This window comes from Emydura macquarii, unplaced genomic scaffold (genome assembly GCF_026122565.2).
Source record: "Emydura macquarii macquarii isolate MOO-44397 ecotype Brisbane River unplaced genomic scaffold, CSIRO-AGI_Emac_v2 contig_2485, whole genome shotgun sequence".
NCBI classification, from domain to species: domain Eukaryota; kingdom Metazoa; phylum Chordata; order Testudines; family Chelidae; genus Emydura; species Emydura macquarii.
In genome coordinates, this window is record NW_027132622.1 from 226313 (window position 1) to 244015 (window position 17703).

The 17703-nt window shown below is 62.5% G+C and overlaps 1 protein-coding gene across 2 annotated transcripts in view; it reads left to right on the forward strand.

Annotated features, from left to right (window-relative positions):
- Positions 1-17703, forward strand: part of PKN1 (protein kinase N1) — a 43911-nt gene that overhangs the window by 21455 nt on the left and 4753 nt on the right. For both annotated transcript variants that reach the window (XM_067563435.1, XM_067563434.1), the window contains exons 2-17: positions 1147-1444; positions 7897-8042; positions 9214-9343; positions 10401-10546; positions 10804-11017; positions 11449-11649; positions 12470-12579; positions 13284-13427; positions 13793-13868; positions 14232-14391; positions 14784-14883; positions 15375-15448; positions 15929-15995; positions 16345-16436; positions 16902-17078; positions 17402-17464. In XM_067563435.1, coding sequence (XP_067419536.1) covers positions 1147-1444; positions 7897-8042; positions 9214-9343; positions 10401-10546; positions 10804-11017; positions 11449-11649; positions 12470-12579; positions 13284-13427; positions 13793-13868; positions 14232-14391; positions 14784-14883; positions 15375-15448; positions 15929-15995; positions 16345-16436; positions 16902-17078; positions 17402-17464 — 2198 coding nt within the window. The remainder of the gene's footprint in view (positions 1-1146; positions 1445-7896; positions 8043-9213; positions 9344-10400; positions 10547-10803; positions 11018-11448; positions 11650-12469; positions 12580-13283; positions 13428-13792; positions 13869-14231; positions 14392-14783; positions 14884-15374; positions 15449-15928; positions 15996-16344; positions 16437-16901; positions 17079-17401; positions 17465-17703) is intronic.

A 17703-nucleotide genomic window follows, 5' to 3' on the forward strand; every position in this document is an offset into this window, starting at 1 on the left:
ATCAGCCACCCCGTCCTGCAGGGCATGATGCCCCCTAGGGAATGCAGCTGGCGCGCCGTGGGGGGCCCTTCCAGCGGGGGTGGGGGCTGGTGGTTCGGGTCCTGGCCTGGGACTCAGGACGCCTGGGTCCAGTCCCCAGCTCTCTGGGCAAGTCGCTTCGTCCTTGTTGAAGCACAGACCAGCGCTGGGGGGACGCCAGCCCCCGCTGAGCTCAAACCTGGCCCCGAGCGGCTGGTCCGGGCATGTCTGTCCCGGGTCAGATCCTCACGGGCCACGCAGCTCGTGGGGGCTGGGGGGAAAAGGGGCTGATCCGGCTCCTCCTTAAGCCTCTAAAGGAGGGCCAGACGGCCCAGCCCCCAGGTGTCCCTGGCCCGGGCGTGCTTGGGAAACCCAGCGCCCAACGGCAGTGAGATCTAGGGGAAATTGTGGCCACGGCCTCCCTGGGCCTTGGCTCCCCCGTCCGGAAACTGGGAGAGCGACCCCGGGTCCCTTTGCCGGGAAGAGTCTCTGGTGCAATGGGCGGCCCCGTGCTTGTCGGGTGTGGGCAGTGCCCGGTGCAATGGGGGGCCCTGAGCCCCGTCGGAGTCTGTGCAGCGCCTGGCACAATGAGGCGCCCCTGGCCCAGCTGGGTCCAGGCAGCACCCAGCCCAAGGGGGGGGCCCTGATTTCAGTCAGGGTCCAGGCAGCGCTTGGCACAATGACGGGGGCGGGGAGCGTGATCCCAGTCGGGGCCTGTAGCCTTACCACAATATGGACAATGACAGCTCATCCCGGCGCTCTGGGGCTGGCTGGCCGCCAGCCGCTGGGGGCAGGGCGGGTCAGGCAGGATGCTGAGAACAGTCCCTGGAAAGCTCTGTCTCTAGGATGCTCACCCGCAGCCGGCCGGCTCCCGGTGGCCTCGGCCAGGGCCTGGCGGCCGGTTTTCCCATTGCCAGCAGGATTTCTACCCGCCCCCCCCCCCCCCCCGGTGAAACCAGCCCCAGCGCTGCAGCCCCCCACCCCGCGGGACATGGCACAGCCAGGGGGGGCAGGCTCTGGGGGGGCAGGTGGGGAGGCTGTCGGAGGGGTAGGGGGGAGCTGAGGCAGTGGTGGAGGCGGGGCAGAGCTGGGCACTGCAGGGCCCCTCACCCGCGCTCTCTCCTGCAGGGCGAGCAGGGCTGGTCGGTGCTGGAGCAGCTGGCGCTGGAGCCCAGCTCCGACCTGGCCACCAGCAGCATCCAGCAGCGCCTGGACGAGGAGAAGGAGCGGATCCGGCGCGAGATCCGCAAGGAGTTGAAGATCAAGGAGGGGGCGGAGAACCTGCGCCGCGCCACCACCGACCGCCGCAACCTGGCCAGCGTGGAGAACCTGCTGCGCGGCTCCGACCGCAAGCTGCACCAGCTGCACTGCCAGCTGCAGCACCTGGACGCCCACATCATGGTCAAGGAGCCCGAGGAGAGCGGAGGTGAGGGGCCGGGGGCGTGGTGGGGGGAGGGGGTGCATTGGGGGCAGGGTCATTGCCTTGGGGGGACCACGGTGGGGTACGTGGAGGGGTCATTGCTGGGGGGCATGGAGCAGAGGGCCCAGCCAGGTGGCTCGGGGCTCCGAGTGCCAGGAGGGTTGGGGTGCTGCTGCCGTAGGGCTGTCTGTCCTGAAGAGGAGGAAGGTGCAAGGGGCTGGGACGGACAGACCCCCATTGGACACTGCTTTTCGTCCTGAGCTGCAACGCAAGAAGCAGGGAAGGGAAGCGCAGGGCAGCAAACGCCGAGCAGAGCCGAGGGAGGGTCCATCAGAGCGGGCAGCATTAGCCGGCGGAACTCCCCACTACTAGATCTCGGGGAGGCCAAGAGTCAAACAGGCTGGCGGGGGCAGGTTGTCTGGCGTCTGGCGCTGGAATGGACGCCTCCAAACACCCCCAGCGTTGGCAGAGAGCCCCCCCTCCCTGCCCGCAGTTATGGCATGGTGTCAGAGTGTCAGTACTCGTGCCAAGAGGCAGCCACCTCTGGGGTGGGGCAGCTCTTTGTACAGCTCACCAGCTATTGGGAGCAGGAGGGCCTGGCCCTGGGAGTGGATTCCCCCAGCCCAGTTTGGATTTGCCTGCTCCTGCAGCAGTTGGAACCCTCCACCACCAGAGACGGGATACCGGGGTAGATGGGCCTATTGAACTGCTCTGCCGTGGGGATCCAGGCTGTATTACTGAGACGACCCCGAGGCCCAAGAAAAGTTAGGGGGCAGTGCAGACCCTATGGGTCACAGACACATCTTCCCCCCTCCTGGAGTATCTTCACTAGCTCCCTCCTCTCTGTTCAGCCGGGAATTGACCTCCCTCGGTGTCTGGGCTGAGCTGGCCTTGAGCGCCAGGGCCCAACGGCTGGGATTTCATAACAGGAAGCCGCCACACACACCTGCCCCAGCAGCGAATCGCGGCGCGCGCCGGGGGGTCCGAGGCAGGAAACGACACGGCTGCTTCCTCTATTGAGTTAGAAAAACAAATGCTCCGGCGCCTGACAGGGCCCCTCCCAGCCCAGTTGCCCCGAGCGCTCTCCGCCCGAGAAAGTCTGACCGCTGGGTTGTGACTTAATCGGCATCAGAGGGGATGAGTCCCGTGATGGGAACATTGGGACAGAGGGGGACAGCTTGTTCGGGAAGGCCAAGGCCGGGGAAAAAGAAAGGGGTTGCATTATACATCAAGAATGCAAACGCTTGCTCCGAGAGCCAGAGGGAGGTGGAAACCAGACCGGCTGAGCATCTCTGGGTCAAGATAAATGAAAAATAGGGGTGAGGTCCTGGTGCGGGTCTCCTAGAAACCACCCAATTAGGGGGAGGAAGTGAAGGGGGCATTTCTAGAACGAAAAACAGAAATATCCAAAACACACGAGCGGGTGCGGATGGGGGATTTCACCTCCCCAGCCAGCCGTTGGAACAGAAATACGACAAAACACGGAATTTCCAGTACGTTATTGGAAAGAGCTGGGGACAGCTGTTTGTTCCAGAAAGTGGAGGAAGTAAGCAGGGGACAGCCAAGTTAGCCTGGATTCTGACTAAGGGAGGGGCTGGTTGTGAATCTGAAGGCGGAAGGCAATTTGGGGGGAAGCGATCAGAAACTGACCGATGTAATGATTGTAAGGAAAGGAAGGAGGCAGAGCAGCAGAATAAGGACAATCAGGAGAAAACCTACGGGATAAAGGAGTTCGGGAGAGCAGGTGGTTTTTCAGAGAGGGCGTTTTATTCAAGGCACAATTGCAAACCACGCTGATGCGAAGGGAAGATAGGAAAAATAGGAAGAGGCCAACCTGGCTCCACCAAGAGCTCTTTAATGACTTGATAATCAAAAAGGAAACCTACAAAAAACGGAGACGTGAACAAATTGCTCAGGGAGAGAACAAAAGAACGGCACAAGCGTGCAGGGACGACATCAGAAAGGCTCAGGCACAAAATGAATTGCATAAAAGACATAAAAAAAGAGATCCTTTGAAATCCATTAGGAGCAAAAGAAAGGAAGGAAAGTGTAGGCCCTCTACTTACCAGGGATGGCGCGCTAACAACCAGTGAGCTGTTTAACGCCTGTTTTGCTTCAGTCTTTGCTGAAACGGTTGATGGCGACCAGACACACAATACCATTAATATTAACAGCAAGGGGGAAGGAACGGAAAATAGGGAACGATCAGGTTAAAGAATATTTAGATACGTCAGATGTGTTCACGTCGGCAGGGCCTCATGGAATTTGTCCTAATTAAGGAAGTAGCTGGAGCAATCTCAAACCGTTAGCAATTATCTTTGAGAACTCCGGCGTGGAGGACGGGTGACGTCCCAGAGGACCAGAGAAGCGCAAACATAGCACCTGTCTTTCACAGGGGGAGCAAAGAGGACCGGAGGAATTATAAGCCAGTCAGCCTCACTTCAGTAGCTGGAAAGATATGGGAACAAATGATTAAACAATCAATTTGTGAGCACCTAGTGCACAAGAGAGTTATGAGGAATAGTCAGCGTGGATTTGTCAAGAATAAAGCAGGCCACGCCAGCCTCATTTCCTTCTTTGTCAGGGTTACTTCCTAGTTGAGGGGGAAGCAGTAGATGTGACATTTTTATTTTAGTCGGGCTTTTGATACAGTCCCATGTGACATAAGAACGGCCATACTGGGTCAGACCCATGGTCCATCTAGCCCTGTATCTTGTCTCCAACAGTGGCCAATGCCAGCTGCTTCAGAGGCAATAAACAGAGCAGGCAATCGTCAGGTGATCCATCCCCTGTTGTCCACTCCCAGCTTCTGGCAAACAGAGGCTAGGGACGCTCCAGAACATGGTTTTGCATCCCTGCCCAGCTAATAGCCATTGATGGACCTATCCTCCAGGAACTTCTCTAGTTCTTTTTTGAGCCCTGCCATAGTCACAACATCCTCTGGCAAGGAGTTTCACAGGTTGACTGTGCATTGTGTGAAGAAATACTTCCTCTTTTTCGTTTTAAACCTGCTGCCTATTCATTTCATTTGGTGACCACTAGTTCTTGTGTTATGAGAAGGAGTAAATAACACTTCCTTATTTACTTTCTCCAAACCAGTCATGGTTTTATAGATCTCTATCATACCCCCCTTTAGTCATCTCTTTTCCAAGCTGAAAAGTCCCAGTCTTATTAATCTCTCCTCAGATGGAAGCTGTTCCATCGCCCTGGTCATTTTTGTTGCCCTTTTCTGTACTTTTTCCAATTCTAATGTATCTTTTTTGGGATCGGGCGACCAGATTAGCATGCAGTATTCAAGCTGTGGGCGTACCATGGATTTATAAAGAGGTGATAGGATACGATACCCCTTTCCTAATGATTCCCAATATTGTTTGCTTTTTTGATGGCCGCTGCACATCGAACGGATGTTTTCCGAGAACTAGCCACAGTGACTCCAAGATCTTTCTTGAGTGGGAACAGCTAATTTAGACCCCATCAGTTAATATGTAGAGTCGGGATTCTGTTTTCCAATGGGCATTCCTTTGTCTTTATCAACATTGAATTTCACGTGCCATTTTGTTGCCCAGTCACCCCGTTTTGTGAGATCCCTTCGTAACTCTTCGCAGTCAGCTTTGGACTTAACTTTCTCGAGTAGTTTTGTATCATCTGGATATTTTGCCACTTCACTGTTTACCCCTTTTTCCAGATCCTTTATGAATCTGTTGAGCAGTGCTGGTCCCAGTACAGACCCCTAGGGGACTCCACGATTTACCTCTCTCCATTACGAAAACTGACCATTTAGTCCTACCCTTTGTGTCCCACCTTTTACCCCGTTACTGGTCCAGGAGATACCCTTCCCTCTTATCCCATGACAGCTCACTCTGCTTACGAGCCTTTGGTGAGGGACTGTAGCAGGCTCATGCAGGCTCCCCTGCCGATCAGATCTTCTGCGCCCACAAACGTCAGCTTCGTGCTCTCACCCGTGCTCTTTATTTATAACGTATATCCCACCACCAGCTACTAATATACAGTCCAGCCTCGCTGCCCCAAGGGCCTCACTGCTCCAGCCGTGGGTCAAGGCAAACACACCCTCCTGTTGCAGCTTCTCCCTTTGCTGGCTGTTTGCCCCCTGCCCCTCACTTCCTCCCGGGAGCCTTTTATAGGGCCTGGCCTCACACGCCCCAGAGCCGCTCCTCAGTAACCCGTTCTGTGCAGGGTTTACTCTGCCTTTTCCATTCCCTCTAGTTAGGGCACCAGTACTATTTGGGTACTGGGGGGCCACTGCTAAAAGCCCCTCCCCCAGCCTAAGGGGAGGAGCTACTGAGACTGGGACTCAGCTAATTATGGGGGACGATGAATGAAAAAACAGGGACGGGTGTGAAGATCAAAGGGCGAAACGGAGGGAACCTGACGGGACACCAAGCAGAGAACCCCGGACAGCGCCCGCTGCTCCTTGAATGTGGCCAAGGAGTCAGCGGACGCGGCCCAGAGGAGCTCTGCTCGGAGACGTGATGGGCACCAGCGGCAGGGGGCTGAATCAGCCTGGTCTCTCCCAGCACCCTGTCACACGGACCTTTTCAAAGGCTTTCTGAAAATCTAAGTACACCATATCCACTGAATCACCCTTGTCCACATGCTTGTTGACCTTCTCAAAGAATTCTAGTAGATTGGTGAGGCGTGATTTTCCTTTTTGAAAACCATGTTGACTCTCCCCCAACAAATCGTGTTCATCTATGTGTCTGATAATTCTGTTCTTTATTATGGTTTCAACCAGTTTGCCTGCTATTGAAGTTAGGCTCACCGGCCTGGAATTGCTGGGATCGCTTCTGGAGCCTTTTAAAAAAATTGGCATCACATTAGCTATCATCCAGTCTTATGCAAACAAGGGAAATGTGGTCTAGATAAAAATACTATAAGGTGGGTGCACAACTGGTTGAACTGTACTCAAAGAGTAGTTATCCATGGTTTATTGTCAGACTGGGAGGGCGTATGTAGTGGGTCCCATAGGAATCAGTCCCAGGTCTGGTACTGTTCAATATTTTCATTAATGACTTGGATCATGGAGGGCCGCGTGTGCTTATAAAACTTGCAGACGACACCAAGCGGGGAGGGGTTGGTAGCATTGTGGAGGCCAATATTAGAGTTCAAAATGACCTTGACAAATTGGAGAAATCAACAAGATGAAATTCAGTAAAGACAAGTGCAAAGTACTTCGCTCAGAGAAGAAAAACCAACCGCACACCCAGAAAATGGGGAATAACTGGCTGGTCGGTATTGCTGCTGGGAAGGCTCTGGGAGTGGTAGTGGATCACAAATTGAATATGAGTCAACAATGCGAAAAAGGCTGAGATCATTCTGGGCGTGTTAACGGGAGCAATGTAGGATCAAAGGCTTAGAAAATCTGATCTGTGAGGAAAGGTTAAAACTGGGCATGTTTAGTCTGAGAAAAGAAGCCTGAGGGGGGGGACCCAAGAACAGGCTTCAAATACGGGAAGGGCTGTTGGGAAGAGGATGGGATCAATCGTTCTCTGTGTCCACTGAGGGAAGGACAAGACATCATGGGCTTAATCGGCAGCAAGGGAGGTTTAGGTTAGACATGAGGCAAAACTTCCTAACTCTCGGGGGAGTTCGGCTCTGGAACAGGCTCCAAGGGTGGTCGTGGGATCCCCGCCACTGGAGGATTTTAAGAACAGGTTGGACAACCCCCTGTCCGGATGGGCTAGGTTTACTTGGCCTTGCCGCAGCGCAGGGCAATGGACTACGTGTTTCAAGGTCCTTTTCAAGCTAACATTTCTGTGACTCCCTACCCGGCGCCAAGATGCAGCCACCTCTGGGGTGAGGCGTGGCATGGATCGGCCCATGCACGGGGGGAATTGGACCCTCTCTGCTCAGTGAGATGTTTTAGGGGCCTTGAGCCAAGTGCAGGAGAGAAGCCTCCCATCTCAGCTCCCAAGAGCCAGATCCCAGAGCTTCCCTCCCCCACCCCCGCAGGGTAAGGCACCTGGGATCAGGATGAGTTTTTCGTCTTTAGGGCCCCGGGTTCAAATACAACCCTAGGTCAAACTCCCTCTGGTCAGCGGTCCAGATCCCCCAGACAGCTACGTGTGGGGAGCCCAGGGCTGGGCTAGCAGGGGGCTGCAGGTTGGGACGGAGGGGCACCAGCAGAAGCTAGGGACACGGCCCGGCTCATGTGAGCCCAACCATGGGGTCGACGGGGCAGGGGCCGAACCCAGCCCCAGAGAGGGCCCTGCCAGCTTAGATGGGGGCAGAGAAAGTGGCAGGTTGGTGAGGGTGCCCCCCATCCAGCCCCCCATCCAGGGGGCACGACCCCCCCCCCAGCAGGGATTAAGCCCCTTGGCTCTGCTGATGCCCCTCAATCCCAACCGGCAGCTCTCTGCTAGCCCTGGCCTGCCTCCCGTGTGCTCTGGGGGTGGGGCACCCCTGCCCGGGCACTGCTGACCCCCCCACTCCAATTGCAGACGCCCCCCAGTCGCCCGGGAGCCTGAGCCGCTCGGCCGCCAACAAGCACCGTCTGGCGGGGCTGGAGAAGCAGCTGAACATCGAGCTGAAGGTGAAGCAGGGCGCGGAGAACATGATCCAGATGTACGCCAACGGCTCCACCAAGGTGAGGGGCCCCGGCCGCCCCCCCGGCCCCTGCCCCACCTGCCCCCCAACCTTCATTCCCACACTGCTCCACCACAACCCCCTTTCCCTGCCATCCCCCTCCCCCAAACTCTCCTGCCTCTCCCCACTTGGCCCCCAACCCACCTCCCCCATCCTGGCCCCCCTTTGCTCCCTGCCCCCAACTCCCACCTCCCCGCCCCACTCCCTCTACCTCTCCAACCTCCTGCCCCCTTCCTGCTCCCCTCCCCCTCTGCCTGCCCCCGTCACTCCCTGCCTCCCAGATCTTCCTCACCCCCTCCCCTGCCCTGGACACGCTGGGATCCCCCCGCCCCACTCCAGCCTGGAAACAACCGAACGAAACAGGCGCAGAAGGAGGAGAGAAGAGGGGTAACCTCCCCCTGCCAGGCAGCTCCCACCCGGCCAGTCTGCGCTGGGGGGTGCACGGCTGGTTTTACCAGCGGGTTTATATTCAACCCTGTAAAAGAGCCGGTTCAAAGGGACCCCCCCATGGTGCTCACACTGACCCCGCCCGGCCATCACCCCACTGGCTTTTATCTCCTGTGAAAGAGTGGCCCCTTGGAGGCTGGAGCCTGTGGGTACAGCCCCCCTGCCCTCCTCAGCCCCCCAGCTCTCTCCCCCGCCAACCCCTGCCCTCTCCAGCCCCCTCCCAGCTCATCCTCTCTTTCTCCCTCCCCCTGGTGTGTACTGCCCACACAATAACCAGCCGCCCTCTGCCCAGCCCCAGCTGTGCCCCCATGTTCCCCCATTGCGCAGGCCGGACCCAGCTCCCCCTCGCAAACCCCTGCAGCACCACTGGAGGGCGCCAGACTGTTTAAAGGGGCAGCACCCTATTCCCAGGCAGGGCTCTGCTCTGTGCCGGTTTCCCCCTGGGGTGGAGGGGGGTTTGGGGCTCTGTCGGGGGATCCGGGGAAAGCAGCAGGGAGGGGTGAGGTGCCCGTGATGTCCACGATCCCCGTTGCCCATTCAGCCCTGGGGGTGGGGGTCAGGTGGGGTTCGCCCCACAAGGGCCGGGCTGGGACGGGGGAGCTGCCTCTGATCTGAGGGGTCAGACTCACGGGGACGGGGCTCCACGCCCCACTGTATCCTATGTGTGTGGGGAGACAGCTCTGGGCTCGGCAGCTCCCCCCCACTCAGCCCCGCCTGCCCCCCAGGACCGGAAACTGCTGCAGACGGCCCAGCAGATGCTGCAGGACAGCAAGACCAAGATCAGCATCATCCGCATGCAGATCCGCAGAGCCGCGCAGGCCGACGCGGCGCCGCCCGCCGGGGAGGCCGGGCCAGGTGGGGAGGGGCAGTGGGGGGAGGGGGAGATGGGATGGGGAGCCGTGGGGCGGTGGAGCAATGGGGGGTGACGGAGGGTCAGGGGAGGAGGTTGGAATCCAGAAACTCCTGCCCCAACTCCCAGAATCCTCCCCCAGCACCCAGGGAGTCCAGCCCTCCTTCGCCGCCCCCCATACAGGCTCTATCCCCCTCCCCATGCCAGCACCCCTGCGTAGCCCCGCTGCGGCCCGTACCCGGAGCTGGGCCAGGCCTGCGTCTCTCCACATGACAGCCGGACCACTGACCCCAACCCAAGCCTCAGCGACACCACCGCCCCGGCCCCGTCCACATGCCCCTGCATGGTTCCCTGCAGCCCCTCTCCTGGCCCTCCAGACCTCCCCTTTCCCAGAGGTGGGGGGCAGGAGGGGGAGCTGCCACCCCCCATGCTGTTTAATGGGAGGGAACCTGGTAGCTTTGCCCACAGCCAGGCACGTGGGGAGAGCACGGCTGGGGGCGCACAGCTGACATGCTATGCAGGGTGAACGGGGAGGGAGGCTGCCAGGGGAGCCCCCCCATCTCTCCAGAGCCCCCCCAGGAGCAGTGAGCCCAGCTTTGATCTTTAATTCCTAGCCTGGTGCTCACCGGTCAGCCCCGCAGAGCTTAGACACAGGGGAGGAATTGGCTGGGGTTAATGGGACAGGACGCTGGGCCGCACCCCAGCTCCTGGCTGTGCAGCCACCTCTGGGGTGGAGCACGGGGACTGTTTATACAGGGAGCCCTCATCCAGTGCTGAGATGTGGCCACCTCTGGGCTGGGGTGTTGGGGTGGTTTATACAGGGATCCCTCTCCCAGTGATGAAATGCGGCCACCTCTGGGGTGGGACTCAGGGACTGTGTGAGTTCCCAGCCATGAAACTCAGCCCCTGCTCCCCATCCGGGGCAGGATGGTTAGGACAGGACCCAGGAGCTGTGCAGGAGGCTGTTGGCCCCTGGGGCTCTGGATCTGCCCCCCTCCACCCCTAGCAGGGAGCTCCCCAGACAGGGTGGGGGTCTGACCCAGCGCTGTTCCCCCCCCTCAGGGAATCCTGACCTGAGCTGCATGGAGCTGCGCATCGAGGAGCTGCGCCACCACTTCCGCGTGGAGCACGCCGTGTCCGAGGGCGCCAAGAACGTCCTGCGCCTGCTGAGCTCCACCAGGGCGCCGGATCGCAAGGCCATCGCTGAGGTACCGCCCCCAGGACCTGCCTCGAACCCCCCCACCCCACAGGGCCATCTCGGAGGACGGGGACTCTCAGGGGGTATCTGGGGCGCAGGGCGCGGGAGCCTGGGTTTATCCGTGGGGCGCAGGCCCATGGGATCCGGGGGAGGGGCTGTAGGGTGCAGGGTGAGAGCATCTGGGAGCACCGGGGGTCTCTGGGGTGGTGGGGGTCACGGGAGGCTTTGCCTGAGGCTGTCCCGTGCCTGATGCTGGGCACGTTGCAGGCCCAGGCGAAGCTGACTGAGTCGAGCCAGAAGCTGGACCTGCTGCGCCTGGCGCTGGAGCAGCGTGTGGGGGAGCTGCCCGAGGAGCACCCCAAGGGCTGCATCATCAAGGAGGAGCTGATCATGGCCACCTCTCCCGCCTTCAGCAGCCGCCACAGCGCCCCGTACCAGCACAACCAGTACAGCACGCTCTGCAAGCCCTCGCCCCTCACAGGTACCTGCCCCCCGGCCTTCCACTGGGGCAGCGCCCCCTAGCACTCCCCAGGTCCCAGCCCCTAGGAAACACCCCCAGGAACAGCAAGCCAGTGATAGAGCTGGGAACAGAACCCAGGAGTCCTGGCTCCCAGCCCCCCTGCTCTAACCCCTAGACCCCCCCTCCCAGAGCCAGGGATAGAAGCCAGGAGTCCTGGCTCCCAGCCCCCCTGCTCTAACCCCTAGACCCCCCATTCCCTCCCAGAGCCAGGGATAGAACCCAGCCCCCGCTGCTCTAACCGCTAGACCCCCCTCCCAGAGCCAGGGATGGAACCCAGGAGTCCTGGCTCCCAGCCCCCACTGCTCTAACTGCTAGACCCCCCTCCCAGAGCCGGGGACAGAACCCAGGAGTCCCGGCTCCCAGCCCCCCCGCTCTAACCCCCCGTCTCTCAGGGATGTTGGAGGTGCAGCTGCTGGGCTGCAGTGGGCTGCTGGAGTCGGTGCCCGGCCGGACTCGCGGCGCTACCGTCTCGCTGCCCTGCCACAGCCCCGGCGAGGCGCGTCCCTCCTTCATGAGCCGCAGCGGGCGGGGGCTGTACAGCCGCAGCGGCAGCCTGAACAGCCGGACCTCCCTCAAATCGGAGGACATCAGCAGTGAGTGAGCCGGGCGCCCGGCCTGGGGCTGGGAACACCGGGGGGGGGGGCTGCAGGAGGGATGGGGGGCTGATGCAGCGAGGGATCAGGGGGGTTGTGCTGTAGGGGAGGGGATCCTGGGGGTGCTGTGGGGCACAGAAGGGGGGATAGATCAGACACTGGCTTGGAGGTGGGGGGTGCCAGCTGGCAGGCGTTCGGGCGGGGCGTTGGCACCATCACCCGGGCACACTCCCCACAGCGCCAGGCCGGCTCAGCAGCGGAAGCTGCTCAGATTATCACCACTTGTCACCCCCTCCGCCAGGAGCAGGGGGCCAGACCCTGCAGGGCAGTTTCCCCCGGGGGGAGAAATCAGTGACATGGCGCCGGGGCGGGGGTGGGCTCTCTCAGTGTAACTAATGTTTTGAGGCTGCCCCAGTCCTGAGGCAGAGGTGGGCACAACAGCACGCAGGGCAACCCAGGAGCTCAGCCCTGCACCGACGCCCGGGGCCCAGGGAGCGACTCTGCCCCAAGCGCTGACTCGTGCTGCGGAGATACAGGCTGGGAGCAAACCCCTCTGCCGCTCGCAGCAGCTCCCCTAAGCATGGGCACGACAGCCCCACCAGTCCCAACACAGCATGTCTGCCGAGGCTGAAAACTTGCTCGCACGCGAAGGGTGTCAGGCTGTGTCACAGGGCCCCCTGGTGTCAGCTGTTATAGCAGCATGTGCAGTGGTGCCCACTATGTGCTGGGAGCTTCCCAAATGCTCAGCTGGCAGGGCCCGGCTCCTGGGGGGAGGGAGATGGGGCGGCAGGCCTGCAGTGACGTGCCCCTCTCCCCCCAGACGAGGTGAGCGCCGTGCTGAAGCTGGATAATGCTGTGGTGGGGCAGACGGCCTGGAAGCCTGTGGGCCAGCAGGCCTGGAATCAGGCCTTCACCCTGCATCTGGAAAGGGTGAGGAAGGGGGATACAAGGGCTGGGGGGCACACCCACTGGCCCCCACTGCTCCGGGATGCTGGGTCCCATCACAGGGCAGCTACGCAGCTGAGTCAGATGAGCCTCTCTGAGGGAGGTGGAGCCAGGAATTGAACCCAGGAGTCCTGGCTCCCAGCCTCCCCTGCTCTAACAACTAGACACCACTCCCCACCCAGCACTGGCGATAGAACCCAGGAGTCCTGGCTTCCAGCCCCTCTCAGCCTGACTGAACACAGCTGGGCTTCCGGAGCTCGGCTGCCCCATCGCCCTTGGACCCTGTGGTTCCACCATGGCCCAGCCCTGATTCTGCTTCCAACATTGTCACGCTTTGTAGTGTGCACAGGCCCTAACCCAGCCCAAAGTGTTAGCGGGACACAGCTAACTCCCGTCCATGCTCCTGGAGTTACCCCCACCTCCGTTGCTCATCTGAGCCACAGCTACTGGAAAGGGTTAAAATGGCCCCACGTCACTGGGTGCCTGTTTACCCTGGAACCTAATGATGGCAGCAATGCTGGGAGCTGTTTGACTGCTGGGTGTTTTAGCCCAAATCTCCAGCTGCTTTGGGGCGCTTGCGGGTGGGTGGAGCTTCGAGGCGTTGGGTGGGGCTCCAGCACGGGCTCCCCTCCCTTGGCTGCCCCACAGCCCTGGCTGGGCTTCTCTCACCCCCTGGCTCTGCCCCCCAGGCGCGGGAACTGGAGATCTCGGTGTACTGGCGGGATTACCGCAGCCTCTGCGCCTTGAAGCACCTCAAGCTGGAGGATTTCCTGGACAACCAGCGCCACGAGATCCACTTGGACCTGCAGCCGCAGGGCACCCTGCTGGCCGAGGTGACGCCCGCCCCTGGTGGGACGCTGAAGGGCAGGATCGGGATAACGGGCGGGGGAGCGGAGCAGGCCCTGGGGGGGCCCAGGCCATACCCCCCCTTTCCAACACCCATCCAGAGAAATTCACCTGCAGGGGGAGCCCCTTGGACCCTGGACTCCTTCACACACGGCCAGTCACCCCACGGGCTCGCTGGGCCGGGGCCTGTGCTGGCCCCACTGTGCTGGGGGGGGGGACACACCTTTTCCCCAGCCCCCGGGAGCAGAGCAGTGCCTTGAGGGGGGTGCGCTGACCTTCCCCCTGTCCCGGGGCTCCCCTTCCCCCCCCCACCCAGGCCCAGCCCCTCACCCCCCCTCTCCTGCCGCCCCAGGTGACCTTCTTCGACCCCGTCATCGAGCGCATCCCGCGGCTGCAGAGGCAGAAGAAGATTTTCTCCAAGCAGCAAGGTGCCGTCTGGGGGGCAGGGCCGGGCCTCGAACGCAGGGCCCAGCACCCAGGGGCCTCCTCCCCGGGACACCCAGCCCAGGGATACGGGCGGGCGCTGGGCACCAGCTGATGCTGGGCTCTGCCTCATATCCCCTCCCCTCTTGGGGGCTGACACTGCCCCATATCCCCTCCCCCCTTGGGGGTTGATTCTGCCCCATATCCCCCATCCCCCCCTGGGGGTGGGCGCCAGGCACTGCAGCCTCTTGGTGCTGAGGCTCTGGGTTCAGCTGCATTCCCGGCCCTAAAGCTGACCTGGGGGGTGGCCGGGAGCATGGGGTCGAGGGGGGGGCCAGTCCCACCCTGACCTGTGCCCCCCCCCCCAGGCAAGGCCTTCCTGCGTGCCCGGCAGATGAACATCGACATCGCCACCTGGGTGCGGCTGCTGCGCCGCGTCCTGCCCACGGCCAGCTCCACCGGCGCCTACAGCCCCTCGGCCCACGTACCCGTGGGGCCCGGCTCCGAGGGCCGCCACAGCCTGAGCAGGTGAGCCCCGGGCACCCTCGGGCGAGGGGTGGGGGGCTGGCACCCACTGCACCCGGCACAGCCCCCGCGGGGACAGGACCCCCTGCTGCAGAGGGATAAAGGGGCGTGGGAGGTCTTGGGGGGGCTCAGCCCAGGCAGTGCTAGGGGGCCCAGATCTGTGGGGCAGGAGCCCAGATGCTGCCAGCTCCCTGGGGGTGCCTCTCCCCAGAGCCGTGGAAGGGGGCAGGAGGTTTCCATCCCCCAACAGCTTGTACCACCAGGGGCCAGCTGCCCCGTCAGACCTCCCGGGGGGATCCCCCAGCTCCAGCCGCTCCGTGGGTATCTGGGGGGAGGGAGTTATGGGGGGTTCCCACTGGCCTCCCCCTCTAACCCCCCCCGTCCCTGCCCCCCAGAGACATCTCCATCGAGAAGCTGAATCTGGATGCAGACAAGCCGCAGGAGGAGCAGGCCAGCCGGCCGGCCGATGGGGAGCAGCCAGGGAGGGGCGCGCTGGTAAGAACCCCCCCACCCCACCGCGTGGGGGGCTGGTCCCGTCCACCAGGGCAGCTCCAGGCTGCAGCTCCCAGAGCGGGCAGGGTTGGGCCAGATCCCCGGTGCCGGCGCCAGATGGGGGGACCCGGCCAGCCCACACCCAGCCCCCCGGGACCCAGGGCCAGCCCCAGGGGCTCCCAGTCAGAGGCCGGGGGAGGGAACGGCTCCTTGCTGCCCACCCACTCCCCCCCGCCCCCCCGCCTGACGGGGCCGCCCGGAGGCCGTGGGGATGGGCACCCTGGAGATGCGCCCAGGAGGGAATCGTAGATGAAGATTCCCCGCCCCCTGGCTGGGCCCCTCTGACCCCTTCCCCTCGAGCCCCCGGCACCCCCCAGCGCTGCCGCCGGAAGCGGTGCCCTCTCAGCTGCCCCACCGCGCCCGGCCCAGCAGGCAGCAATGGGGCCGGGTGAGCTCCTGTCCGCATGATCCCCCCATCCCTGTCTGCCCCCCAGAGCCTGCAGGCTGGAGATGAGGAGCCGGTGGCAGGAGATGACGCCCGAAGCGTTGGGAATAGTGTCCAGCACAGGTGAGGGACCCCTGCCCCCATCACAGGCCCCCCCCCCGCCTGCTGGTCCCGCCCCTCCATCACAGGCCCCACCCCCACCCGTCAGCCCCTCCCCCACCTCCTGCCCTGCCCATCTCCCCTCCCCCGGTTGGTCTCTTTCCTCCCCACACCTGTTCCCTTGTCCCAGTGCCTAGCTCTTGGGACCCCAGCTGGGGCTGGCACCCCCTCCCCCGAGGGTCCCAGCCTGCCCCCCTCCACCCCCACCAGGGGCTCTCGCTGCCCAGAGATGGCTGACATACAGGGCCGGGTTGTGTGGGGGGCAGGGGTGAAGTGGGGAGCCCCTCCCACTCCGGTGGCTCTCCTCTCCAGATGGGGTGGGGATTAGGGGGGCACGGTTCACAGTCCCCCCCTTCACAGGATTGGGCCGGGGGAGGGGTAAGGGGGACTCCCTGCCCGCCCCACGCCAAGTGCCAGCTGCTCAGTTCTGCTTCTGCCCCCCAGGGCGACGCCCCTGACGCTGGATGACTTCAGGTTCCTGGCCGTGCTGGGACGCGGGCACTTTGGCAAAGTGAGTCTTGGACCCAGCCCCACTCCTGCCCCACAGCTCAGCCCCCCAGTTCCCCTAGCAACCCGCTCCCCAGCTGCAACCCCTGCTGTGGCAGGGAGTCTAAAGTGCCCTCCCCAAACCCTTCCCCGCATCCCCATGGGGCAGGGGCGTGACACAGGCAAGTGATTTGCACCCAGTTTTGCCGCCCGTCCGTGCCGGAGCTGGGGATAGAACCCAGGAGTCCTGGCTCCCAGCCCCCTGCTCTCACCACTAGACCCCGCTCCCCTGCCACAGCCAGGTGCAGACCCCGGGGGGGCCCCCGGCTCCCAGCCCCTGTGCGGCCCCTGACGCCGGCGGTGTGTGGCTGCAGGTGCTGCTCTCCGAGTACAGCCGCACGGGGGAGCTTTACGCCATCAAAGCCTTGAAGAAGGGCGACATCGTGGCCCGGGACGAGGTGGAGAGGTGAGTGTCCAGCGCCCGCCCCGAGCCACAGAGACCCAGCCCGTCCCCTCCTGAGACCCTGCCGGGGTGGAGGGGCTGGGGGCCCAGGGCACCGTCTCCCTCACCCCGCCCCGGCCTTTCCTCCGAGCCAGGCGGTGCCAAGTCTGCCCCCGGCCGCTGGATGGGGCTCAGCCCCCAAGGAGGATCGTGGCAGCTCAGCTGGGCTCTGGGGCCGACCCTGTGTGTGGGTGCCCCCCACGCTGTGTGCCCTGCCTGTGCCCATCTGCCTGGGCCTCTGTGCGTGCGGGGTGTGTACCGGGGGTAGCCATGCTCTGCAGAGCTGTGGTTCTGGCCCAGGGGTGGGACGTGGGGGGCGGGTGGGGCTCAGGAGGGCCTGGGGGGTATGATTGGCCATAGCCAGCCCTGCGCCCGCGTCCCAAGACCCGCGCCCGGCCGTGCGCCTCACCCCGTCCCCCGTCCCCGCAGCCTGATGTGCGAGAAGCGGATCTTTGAGACGGTGAACGGCTCACGGCACCCCTTCCTGGTGAACCTCTTCGCCTGCTTCCAGACGCCCGAGCACGTCTGCTTCGTCATGGAGTACACGGCCGGCGGCGACCTCATGATGCACATCCACACCGACGTCTTCACCGAGCCCCGGGCCACGTGAGTGCGGGGCGGGGCGGCCGCGGGCCGGCCACAGGGCCTCATTGGCAGTCCCAGCCAGGCGTGGAACCCAGGAGTCCTAGCTCCCAGCCCCCTGGACCACCCCTGCTCTGACCACTCCCAGACCTTGCTCTGACCACTAGACCTTGCTCCCTTTCCAGAGCTGGGCATGGATCCCAGGGGCCCTGGTTCCCAGCCCTTCTTGCTGCCCTCGGCCGCCCCCCCCCGGGCTAGGTTTGCTGTGCATGGCAGAGCCAGCAGGGAGGGGCTGCCCCGGCGCAGGCTGTAGCGTTGACCCTCCCTCCACCTCTCATCCCTTGTAGGTTTTATGCCGCCTGCGTCGTCCTGGGATTGCAGTTTCTGCATGAGCACAAAATAGTGTACAGGTAAGAGACTCCCAATGGGAGGGGGGTGAAGGAGGGGGAAACATCCCCTCAACCAACATGGGGTCCCCTGTTATACAGATAGGGAAACTGAGGCACAGAGCCAGGACGGGAGTTTGTGGATAAATTGCATACCTGGGGATGGAAACCAGGGGTCCTGTCTCCCTGCCCCCTTCCCTGCTGCAATCCATCAGACCCCACCCCCCTTTCATAGGTGGGGTAGAACCCAGGCGTCCGGCCTC